The 12173-nt window shown below is 33.5% G+C and overlaps 2 protein-coding genes across 4 annotated transcripts in view; both read left to right on the plus strand.

Moving 5' to 3' along the window:
• LOC122402287 overlaps nucleotides 1-12173 on the plus strand; it is a 684713-nt gene that overhangs the window by 153401 nt on the left and 519139 nt on the right. The gene's annotated exons all lie outside the window — the stretch shown is intronic.
• On the plus strand, nucleotides 202-12114 carry LOC122402281 (rho guanine nucleotide exchange factor 28). 3 transcript variants are annotated; one of them, XM_043404930.1, is made up of 19 exons: nucleotides 202-332; nucleotides 656-752; nucleotides 3062-3388; nucleotides 3507-3883; nucleotides 4045-4194; nucleotides 4278-4471; nucleotides 5355-5483; nucleotides 5806-5884; nucleotides 5966-6095; nucleotides 6175-6367; nucleotides 7395-7466; nucleotides 8681-8734; nucleotides 8840-9392; nucleotides 9495-9724; nucleotides 9796-10340; nucleotides 10430-10635; nucleotides 10714-10893; nucleotides 11016-11722; nucleotides 11795-12114. In XM_043404930.1, exons 2-19 carry the CDS (start codon nucleotides 713-715, stop codon nucleotides 12033-12035), a joined length of 4407 nt encoding a protein of 1468 aa, XP_043260865.1. In that variant the 5' UTR covers nucleotides 202-332; nucleotides 656-712; the 3' UTR covers nucleotides 12036-12114. The 3 variants fall into 3 exon arrangements, with proteins under 3 accessions (XP_043260865.1, XP_043260866.1, XP_043260867.1); XM_043404931.1 differs by lacking the exon at nucleotides 7395-7466; XM_043404932.1 differs by lacking the exons at nucleotides 202-332; nucleotides 656-752 and adding an exon at nucleotides 2110-2240.

Genomic DNA, 12173 nt, shown 5'->3' on the forward strand with positions numbered 1-12173 from the left:
TCAGGGCGTTTTGAACGGAGAAAGTTTAAGAACTTTACTATTTCTTCGGTTATACAGTAATGTCGACGGATGGAGTTCTTTATGCTCTTTATCCATAGACATTACGCGGCATCAATTAGCGTTCTTGTATCGTAGTAACGATGTCAAAGTGGGGGAAGTTCGGTAAGCTCCGAAGCTTATGTTGGGCAGCACTGGGCTAGTACAAAATGGTGGACGTGCCTTGACTGCATGATACAGATTGGTAGATACAACATTTTGTTTCCTCATGAAGGAGCTAAATATAATAAACCACGTGTAATATTAATGGATTCATAGAAATTATTACGCTTTAGGTACGTATCTTCTTCGACGTCGAGTAATAACTTTTAATAATCGCAGTAATCAATTCGTGCGTTTACCTGTCAATAAGGCTTCCTTTGGCAAGAAAATGTGTTCGTTGCCTCGATCAAAATTATAAAGTACTTCACCCACATTCGATATTTTTCTTTCTAACTGTGAATTTTAAATATATTATTTGTGTTACATGTTTCTTGGTTAGTAATTTTTTTTCTAATTTTTCTACATTAAATTTGTCCAGTTTTTTGAGATTTCGTGAAATGTTTTCGAAATGGGCAATGTAATTTAGTGTTATTTGGAATGTTTGTAAATGTTTCAGTTTCCGCTCTTGGGAAAATTAAATATTTCTTCAACCGTCGGAAATAAAACAAAAAAGATGGAGAAACGGCAGGAAATACTGGCTCCGTTTTCGTCTGGTAAGTTATTACTAACACAAAGACCATTTTACTGACTACTCTTTATCTGTTGATATTATATACATTAATTGATATCTTTACTGTACACAATAAAATGTTTAAAAAGGAACATAATATCCTTTAGAGTTAATATCCTGTCTATATTTAATTTATTAACATCCTATTTTTCACACACCTTTATGTTGCATATGTAATTTGTTGTATTTGAGCCCTATTAAAGCATTACTACTTAATGGAAATAAACGTTTCTATAAGTGCCAAAAATTGCTTAGTAATCTACGTTAAAAATATGTGTGTTTGTTGTTTTATTATTATTTACATAATGGGTATGTAGAGTTTATATTGAATGAATTATATACACGTTGGTAATGAAAATATAATTTAAAGTAAATTGAATGATTGTACATTCTCTATGTATATATCAATGTATTCAATATTCTGTACAAAATAGTAGTATTTGATTTTCCAATTCGTATACATGAAGGTTTTTGAATTTACAAGCAATTCTTAGTAACTTTCAATGCATCAATATATAAATAATATCAATAACATTAAGTATAATAGTATTAATAGTATAACATATGTAGATATTTTGTAACCTCGTTGATTTGCATAATTTCTTAAAAAGTTGCATAGTATATTCATTTTCTCTTTCTTCTTACTTTTTTTCTTCTTAACGGAAGAAAACTTCTTTCCCTTTGGTATATTCATGGAATATATATTGAGATTACATACTTCAATGGACGCGGTGTTGTCATGAATATAAAATTAATAAAACCAGTACATCAATTTTTCTAAAATTATACATTTTATCAATACTCTTAGGTATTAAAAGTAATACAATAAAGTTATTTAAAAAATATGAAATTTATGTAGAGTAGTAATGCATTATTATGAAACCATGGTAAATAAATATTAAAACAAATATATTACAGATTAATAGTTATTTATTATATAATAGAAATAAAAATATATGAAAAGGAAAAAGTAAATATAAAAATTACAATATAACTACATAATATTTTTTTATTGCAATTTTTATTATTTCTTAATGCATTAAATTTAGTAAAAATATAATGTTTGTATCAGTTTTAAAGAATGATCTTAAAAAAAATGGGATTAAGTTCTGATAAAATTACGATGTTAATAATCGATTAATATAAACTCCGTAAAAATAGAATTTAATAAATTGCCGAAAAGAACACTATCACAAGAGTAGAACTTACGAACGCAGAACCAAGAGATGAATTTACCAAAAAGGGTAGTAGTAAAGGTATTAGATTGAAGGTTGGAGGTCGGTTAAGGATCGGGGGTGCACGAAGGTGGGGTGGCACGCGCGGACCAACGGATCAATTCGCGCTCGGGAGCTACGGGGAAAAGCAACAGTGTGTCTATCCCCTGCTTCCTGGAAAAGTACTTGGCACGACTTGAACATATATACTTATTCTTAATACGAGGATGACAATAAAGGGCTCGTCGAGTCATCGTGTAGGTAAAATAGAATATGATTGTTGATAGAACATCTCCATCGACAGTAATCGTTAAAACCTTGGTGTTTTTGTATCAGTTTATTGGCGTGTGTATAACTCTCTTTGCTCGGTGAATTGACCGTGTAACTGTTCCATTAAGTATAACAGGAAGTTTGCTTAATTAATCAAGGTGATCAAATTTATAAAAACCCATCTTATTCTTATCCAACGTCAGCTAACGTTAGATCGATTCAAGTCGGATATCCTTACGCCCAAATTCGCAAGAACCGACAGACGGCCTTGAATTATCCCTGACCAGTATTAACGCGGCAAGATAAAATTACCGTTTCTAATTTCTCCTTTTCTCATTGATAAAAATACCGAAAACATTTGTTTTATGTTAACGCTTGTATATTGCAAGATGAACTGTGCAGATACGTGCTATGGAATATTTTGCCCTGATTTTCGCTGAATACGTCTTTATACATTACTGTAACATGAAAGCGGGAGGCTGTTGCGATTGTCGGGAGCAGATTCTGTTTGTTCCCTTTGCAGTCAATAGGCACGAGGACATTTCGATATCGGTTTTCTCATATCTCGATATAGTTTATAAAATGCGACATTCCTTGTCGCACGCGAGTTTTATCCTTTTTCTGGAATAATTAGGCTATTTTATAATCTTTTTCTTGCTTTTTGAGTAATTTATTTTTGTCTCATATAATTTTTTAGTTTTAATGATCATTGTTCAAATTGACCACTAAGTGTTCTAAAATTACGAATTTAGTTTCATTGTATCATTATTATATAGTTATAATTGATTTATTTTTAATGTATTTATAGATGAGTGTCCAAACAGTGGGGAGGATAGCGAAGAAGATGTAATAACTGATTATTTGGGATCATCGCATTCTGACTGCGATCGTATACCTCTCATTAATGGAGATCTTGGTAGTCTAAGTCTACATGGAAATATAATTGCTGAGTCCAACTACACCAAAGACAATACAGAGAAAACGGCTATCACTATGTCTGAAGGGACTGATGACCAGCAGCACCACCCATTGCTTACACTCGGCTCTAACATTCAAACTCAGCCTAATCCATTGGTGCCAATTATTAGTGTCACACCTCATTCGCCTAGTCTTGCTAAGAACTATCCTGTTCTGGGTAAATTTCCTTGATTTTTTATCCGTTTACTGTGATGCATTGTATTGTATTGAACTTAATTCCAGTTTATGCTAAATTTTGTGCTTCTGTGGTTAACAATTGGTTCACCTCCTTGCAGAGGACAACTTACAACATTTGCATGAAATCCATGATTGCATTCAACGTATGAGAGATTTGACGCTGAACAACTGGGGATATAATCATCATGCATCCCACAATGATGTACCGCAACGTTTAACTTCATCGTGTCCTTCTCTGTGTCCTTTAATTTCATCTGAGATTGCACCACGCTCGAGTAATAATGATACAGGATCTGATCCAGATCTCCTTGCTAACTGCTCTACCAATAGTTCCCCTACACATTTTCCATCAGTAGGTCCTCGTTCACAGAATGCACAGGGTATAGACAGGAGACGCAGTTGGACTGATTTGGAAGATACTCGATGTGGGCGCCGCAGATATTCTGGGCAAAATCATCTGCAAGCACAAAATATGGTTAATATTGTCTGATACATTTTTGAAGAAATACATTATTTGTTATGCATTTTTTGGATGGACACGACGATTGCTTTATTGCTTTTTTCATTTTGTTTCACCAATGCTTTTCATACTCTTTTGTTATTAAAATATTCAATGATTATTTGTTACAATTTCAGCGACAGCGCAGTATTAGTTTAAGTAGCCTAGACAGTGAAATGGAAATAGAATTACATGGAAAACCATGTACCAGACCTGTAGGAGTTGGTAGTCGCGCATGCAGATCGCAAGCAAGCACTCACTCGCTCAATGAAGCTGATCTAGAACAGGTAATTTAAAAGAAGTTTACATCAACAAACTCTTTAAAATGTTTTGTTTGTAATGAAATACATTGAACATTTTTCTGTAACAGAGTGAATATCAGAAGATAGTCTCAAAACGATTCAAAGGTAGTCAAAGATTAGCGGAAAATAGTGGTTTAATGCCTGGTGTCACAGGTTCTCGTTTACCTCTCCAGAAATCTATTTCTACGCCTTCAATTGTTACACCGCAAGTTAATGCTCATCTAGCAGAGTCTGTAACCAGGACAACACCATCGCTTACAGTGTAAGTTAATTAAATATAATTTTAGATCGTAAAGCTAGATCAATAATCAATGAAAGAGCAGTGCATATATGATTTCCTTTAATTGTCTGTTCTATGAAATTTTCAAATTAATTTTATTTTTACATTTATTTTATGTAACTTATATTAAAATTTGATATTATTTGTAATATACAAAACAATATTGTAACTATTATGATCTAGCCTGCGATCTTTATATTTTATTATATACTAGGGTGATCTATAAAACTTTGATTTTTTTTTATTGAAATTCAAATACAATTATAGTAACAACAAATAATAATTAATTGTTTGATGTATGGACCACCCTGGTACAAGTAATATGCAAGGCAATGCACATATTTCATGTACATATTGTATTTGAATATTAATTTTTTAATTTGTACTTAAAAATCATAAATGCATGACTTATGAATATATTCAAAACAGATTTAGAAATATGCATACATCTAAGAATGCTTGCACCAACTTGTATCATGTAGATAAAACTATTTAAGCATGATTGCACCATCTATTACTATATTTGAAATTACTTCATTTTCAATTTTTAAAAATTAAAGTATATTTATACAAGAATCAAAGCGCTAATTTATATTTATACTATCTACATTTTAAAGTTGTGGAAAAGGTTTTTTTTTTACATCTAGTATATTTGATAATCATTTTTGTTTCAATCTTAATGTAGACCTTACTCGTTTAATGGTTTTTCTTATATTCTGATCGACTTATATCTTTTTATCTTTATGGCGCTTTTATTTCTCGGTGGTATACTACGCGAGAATATCTGATTTGCAATATCTTTTACACAATAGTCGCATACTTTGTGTTTGTACTTGACAATTTCCTACCATCCTGCATGGTACAGCCGAAATGAAAAGGGTAGTGGAAGCGAGACTGAAACCGAGGACCTTCATCCAACAAACAGCCATGAATTCCACGAAGATAGGGAAGGCACTCCAAATGCTCAAATATCCCTTGATGAATTCCTGACTGAGTAAGTATTTTATATTTTTATTTATGTACAAAATATTCTACTAACATTCTACATACAAAGGAAAGTGGCTGGTTTGTATCAGCATAATTACTAAGAAATAATACAGAAATACTATTTAAATTCTTCTGTGTGTATTATATTTCTTCATGAAATGCTTAGTTATACATGTATTTAGTTATAATTTAGATATACTTCAATCACTTTATGCAAAAACACCATAGCAACGCTTGTAGACTTTTGCTGCTGTGATAATTTTCATATTATAAATTTTGATGGGATTTGTAATTATATAATGATTAAAATATATAATTGCAATTTTCAGTGGAACAGTGTACGGCGATCATCATTCAGAAAAAACTACAAGAAAACGGGGGGCTTCCATTTTCTTTCGTAAAAAAAAGGTAGTCAAATATTGAAATGCAGATGTTTTAAATACGTTAAATATATTACAAGTAATTTAAAAAATTGTAATGGCGTTGTAGGATAAAAGTGGTAAAAAAACTAGTCTACAGCAACATTTATGGGCGACAATAATGGCAGGATCTCAGGGAAGTTTATTATGTGATGTTTGTATGAAACAATCAACAAATAAGCCACTTCTACATTGCGACAGTAAGAAACAATTAATATACTATTCTGTTTGTAAATACTTTGTAAATTAGTTGTAAATATAATACTTTTGTTGTGCCAGATTGTGGAGTATCTGTACATCAAAGTCAAGGGTGTAAGGATCAACTAGTGCTAGAATGTATTAAATCAAAACATCATTCTAGCAAAGCTGCCACCAAACCTGCATCGAACATATCTACCATTTCGAATAGCTCTAATGTTAAAAGAGGTTCTACCGCGTCATTGCCTCTAGCAAGTTCATCTGGCAGCGGAAGGTAAATAACTTGTACTACAAAAATAATAGATTTTGTGCATTGGATCTACGTATCTGTGGTTCAAGATTCGCACGCAATTGGCATGGCTAGGTCTAAACTCGGAGTTTCTAATAAACTTCTCTTATTTGCAATATAAGTAATGTATAAGTTAGATAATACGTACACACGTTTAAGTTTAGCAAGGAATTTAAATTCTTTTATACATATATTTTTTTTTCTATTGCTTATTAGATTTTCTGTAAAAATATGTCATCCGATATAATGAACACAATCATTTATCATTATTTGTTTATTGATAATACAATATAGTCAATTATCGAAAAATGATCCAATACATCAATACTTATATGTATTTAGCAATCAAGATGATTACATTTTATGTTTTATTCTAAGAGATTTTACTGAATTTTTATATATAGTACGAAAGATGACTAGTTAGAAGGGGTATTGTATATTTGCTTATTATTCAAAAGCTTTGGCTGGCTCAAAAGCTTATTATTTCTAATTAATTTTGCAGTTTAGCCGATAGTATGGCAAGCTTTAGCGTGTTTATCCTCGCGTCTCTAACATCACTAATAAAAACTTTTGCATATACATGTTGGTTAACATACAAAATACCACGCCCAAACTTCTTTAAACATTCTAATAATGCTTATATAAATTTAACGTAAATTATAGCAGAGATATTAACAAAAAGTAACAGCTATTTTAAGTTGATAATAATGGTTTATCAAGTTATTTAACCAAAGACAATATACAAACGATTCATACTTTATGCTATTACAATATGTATATCGTGGCAAAGGCTATAATATTCTTCCCAAAAGATAATATTTACATATAAAGAGGTGTGTATTAAACAATTTATACGTAAAAGTTGAAAACATGATAGAATAAGAAAAATGAAGAAGGAGGGGAAACAAAAGGCAAAATGAAGTTGCCCTAATGCAGTGTGTGCTTTTTCCTTCCCCCGTGCATTCCCTCTCGTGCAACTACGTCAAACCGATCGATTGTTCGGCGATTAAAGGGAAATTAACAGCAAGAAAACCGTGACAAGCTACAGCCCTTGGCGGCGAGTTGCTACTAAGCTCGGAGTCAAGTAAGTCTCAGATATCTGATGTGTTCCTCCTATTCTGTCGAAGCGTTCGTACGTTTCTGTTCGTGTATTAATCCTACACTGTAGTAGGATGATTCGCGTCTATCGTTCTTCGATTCTTTTCTCGCACACATTGTTCAAAAGGCGATTGAATTGTCTCCTTGTGTTGTATTGGAAGAGACATCACCTTACCCCTGCCTATGCTTCTGATATGCTTGCTTCTATAATTTATGTTCATTCAATGATACATTTTGTGTACACACCTCGTTGTAATTTCACACGAAAATTATAGACCATAAGCTCACAGTTATTCAACAGCTAAGCATTTACTTCATCGAGCATTATCTAGAATGAATGTCATAAGCATTTCGTGTTTCCAAATGATTGGATTTCTCTATTATCTTCTTTTTTTAATATTCCCGCATATTTAAAATTGTAGTTCTATTTATAATCTCTTATATGTTTCTAAATGTATTTCTCAGCTCATTCTCAGCATTTTTCATTCATGTAAAATATCATTTTGCCGGAGATATTGGGTCGGGTTGGAAAAAAATATATTAGTCATCTACTTTTTTTTAAGTATTTTAACAAATTGTGGGTCTTGATTTCTTCATATACATTCTAATATAAGTGTATTATTCTGTTGAATAAGTATTTAATGGTTTGGAACTTTTATATTGCATTCGGGATAGCCCCTACCCGACCTGAATATGAATATTTTTCTTGAACATACATCTATCATCAATGATCCTCTTATTCGTTTTAAGTCCCGTTTATAGTAATGTCTAAAGATCCTATTTGTAGTTTAACATTACTGTCGTCTTTAAACTTGGCAATACTTCGACGAAGCAGTTATTATCGTTCCAATAACTCATATTGTTTCGTAGACGTAAGCGTGATTGGTTTATACAGGACATATGTACAAAATTACGTATTATACATCTTTACGCGCACATACATACCCTCACAAAATAAAACCTAGGTGCTGCTTTACAGATTACATTTATATAGGAGGTAATATTAAAAATAATAGTAAAAATGCTGTAATTTGTTATTCTCGTTCGAGTAATTAATATGTTATAATATTTGAAAAAAATGCATTAAAATACCAAAGGTAAAACCAGTTTTAATATTGTTTATTTCAGCAAAATATAATATTGTTCTTATAAAGAAAAAGAATAAATATTCTAACGTATAAAATTATATTTTCCTTTCAGCCAAACAATAAATGAAGAAAAAGATGGGGACGGACAACATCGTGATATGTCCAGGTTTGTGCGCAATTTAATTAACATTTTTCAATTAAATTCTATTATGTGAAGCGCCATTAATACTTCTGTAAATGATTGATTAAATAATTTAACGAAATGTTTTAGTGGTTGGGAGGAATTCGATTTTGGAGATGATGCTCATCAGTTTACTGTTGCCGATCTTGAAGGTTTAGATCCTGAATTGGGCCTAGCTAAAGAAGAACCTGATTCTTGGAGTGCTGTCATTGGGCATAGCGTTGCTCTACGACTTGTTGATAATTGCGAGCGGAAAGTAAAAAGACAAGAACATATTTACGAATTTGTTCTTACGGAAAAGCATCATTGTTTAGTACTTCTAGCTATGGAAAGAATTTTTGCGGAAGGCATTCGACGTCACGTTCGTTTGAGCCAGCGGGATGTAGAACGCATGTTTCCACGATTACGCGATCTCATCGATATTCATTTACGATTTTTGCAAAAATTACGCAAACGACAGAACTCAAACCACGTTGTTCCTACGATTGCTGATATACTCGTTGATCAGTTCTCTAGTGAAAATGCGCAACGTATGAAGAGTGCCTATGGAGAATTCTGTAGTCGTCACAGGGACGCTGTTGAAGCTTACAAATACCATTTGCGTCATGAGCCTAAATTTGCATCGTTCGTGCGTCAATGCCAGGTAATTATAATATAATACAGTATGGTATTAGAAACTATGAATAATCCTCATTGCGGAATTTAACATTTTCTTTTTCAATTATTTGTATCTTTGTCTACATAGTCGCATCCTTTGCTAAAGAAGAAAGGAATTCCTGAGTGCATCCTGTTTGTCACCCAGCGTTTAACAAAGTATCCATTGTTGGTCGAACCACTTATAAAAACGGGTATTGTACAAGAGGAAGGTGAAGATTTACGTAAAGCTTTAGTTCTTGTAAAAGACATATTAGCAGATGTGGACGCTTGTGTAGCTGTCAAAGAAAGAGAGGCTAGAAAACTAGAGATCTATAACAAGTAAGAAAACGATATTTTTGATCTGTCTTTAATTAACATTACTTGCAATCGATCTTCTTATCTTTATTTAGGATTGATGCAAAATCTGTTGCAACATATCGTGGTGAGAAATTCAGAAAGTCATATATTATGGAGTCTAATAGAATTTTGAAATTTGAAGGTACTGCATACTTAATGCAAGGTCGTGGAAAAATGACTGCCATTGTAGTAGTTGTTCTTTCTGACATATTATTTTTCTTGGCCGAAAGGGATCAGAAGTATGCATTTTTTGTACCTGACAATAAGGCTGGTATAGTATCACTACAAAAGTTACTAGTACGTGAAAAAGCGGGTCAAGAGTCTAGAGGAATCTATTTAATAAGTAGCAATCCAGCTGAACCTGAAATGTTTGAGTTGAAAATTCAGAAACCCAAAGATAAACACTTGTGGATTCAAGCAATTAGATCAGCTGTGGAAGCTTGCCCACAAGAACCTGATAATGAAACTGACGCACTAACTGAAAATAATAGTAGTAATGAATTGAGAGATACACGTTCGTCTTCTATATCGCTCCTTTCTGCCGAGGAAAAACAACGTCTGGTTAAAACTAAAGAATCACATATCCTGAAAATAGTTGGTACGCATAGTATTTTATTGTTAATCGTACAGTTTCATTAAAGCTTAACTACATTATCAATAATTGTTGTTCTTCATTATCACAATTAGCTGAACTACGAAAGAAGGATACTGAACAAGCACTCTTGCTTGAAGAAAAAATCAATCTACAAATGCAACTTTTACATGCAGCAAACATTTGGAGTGGAAATGAATGTAGTGAGACTGAAAGAATAGAAAAAATTGAGAAAGAAATTCCAGATTATACTAGACTGGTTCACAGTGAAGGAACTGATACCACGCAGTTATGGCAGGAGGTTACAATTTTTATTATTATTATATTTTTATGATTCTACAAACAGGATAGAAATTAAGAGAAACATTTGTCATTATAGGTGGTTGTAACTGTTCAGGAAGCAACAAAACTTGCTAGTTCGTTGTCTTTTGGTGCAGGTGGTGCTACTCTGTCAAGAAGTTTAAGTTCTGCAGGTGAACGATATAGCGAGGCCTATGTGCCGCCTGCTCTTTGTGTTCCACGAAGAGCTGAAACATTTGCGGGTTTTGATCATAACAAAGTAAATACATAAATTTGTCTTTAGTTAAAAACAAGCTCTGCACGTGTAACTTTCGCCGTTGGGTCCCAAATCTAAGTATAGTTAACTGTGCATCGCTGTACTGATTAAGTTTCTTTTTTTAGGAAAAATATCCGTTACGAGATTCTGCTGCGATTCATTCCGTAATTTCTCTACCAAAAGTCGGTGAATTTATGAAAGAGAGTCCAGATGAAAAAGCAAGCCAAGATTCAGAGACGAACAAAGATCAACAGTGGGCAGCGATTCGTTTGTCTCATCACGTTTATACGCTGTTCTGTATAATTAGTAATCAAATGACGACAATCGATAGCTTACAGGCTCAGTTAGCTGCGTGTAAAGAAGGAAGTATGGGTAAATCGAATAATAGACCGAATCCGAATCGCCAATTAGAAGAGTTACGTAATTTACAAGATCAATTAAGTCGTGAGAAAGCAGCGTTTCGAGCAGCGTCTCAGCAAGAGCAAAAGCAACTCGAGGAAGAGCGAGCCGATTTGGCAAGGCAACGGGAACAATTGGCAGCTGAACAGCGAGACGTAACACAGCAACGAGATCAATTATATCGACGACTTGAGGCATTAGAGCGTCAAGGAATGACATTAGTTACAGGGTCCGCGCCTGGTTCTGCAACTATACATTTATCCCATATGACTCAAGGAACTGACACAGTGCAGTCACGAAAATCACAACCGGATGCTAAGCGAATACCATTAAATTTAATTAGCGCTACTAATCAGCAGAAAGTGCAAAGTAATCTTCCAGTGAAACAGCAGCTGCCTTTAAAACTTGCTAGCGGAAGCAACAATAATACTAGGTACAAACAACAGTATAAATAATGTACGTTGGTCATTCGTTTAAAATCATTTTTATATTGTACAAATAATAGGAGTGGAGGCACGAGTAACAATAGTCCAGACCGACACTCGCGGACTGGAAGCAGTCCAGCAATTGTGACTGGTTCTGCATACTCTTCACCGGAATTGGGCAACAGTCATGCTAGTACAAGTCAAATTCATTCCTCGAACCGCTCATTGCGAATTACACGATCTCCCCCGGAGTATTCCCATCAACAACACCAACGAACTGAACAGCAACAACCTTTGGAAGAGGAGGTAATTTTTTTCTGACGACTCTTTCGTTTTGGTCGAAAGCATTCTCGATCCTCTCGTCCTGCAACTGGCGAAGCTACTCCGACATCCACGCTAACTCCTTCCCGAAATCAATCAAAAGATGCTCAACCTAGAAGCCGTGTAAAGTCATTTTGA

This window comes from Colletes gigas, unplaced genomic scaffold, assembly GCF_013123115.1.
Source record: "Colletes gigas isolate AHSC1104 unplaced genomic scaffold, ASM1312311v1 Colletes_gigas_Sc00034, whole genome shotgun sequence".
Classification (NCBI taxonomy): domain Eukaryota; kingdom Metazoa; phylum Arthropoda; class Insecta; order Hymenoptera; family Colletidae; genus Colletes; species Colletes gigas.

Coding starts and splice junctions, on each gene's coding strand:
- LOC122402281 (XM_043404930.1), top strand. CDS start 713: ATGGAGAAACGGCAGGAAATACTGGCTCCGTTTTCGTCTG. Junction 4,472..5,354: donor ACAACACCATCGCTTACAGT/GTAAGTTAATTA, acceptor TGCATGGTACAG/CCGAAATGAAAAGGGTAGTG. Junction 7,467..8,680: donor GCTACTAAGCTCGGAGTCAA/GTAAGTCTCAGA, acceptor TTTTCCTTTCAG/CCAAACAATAAATGAAGAAA.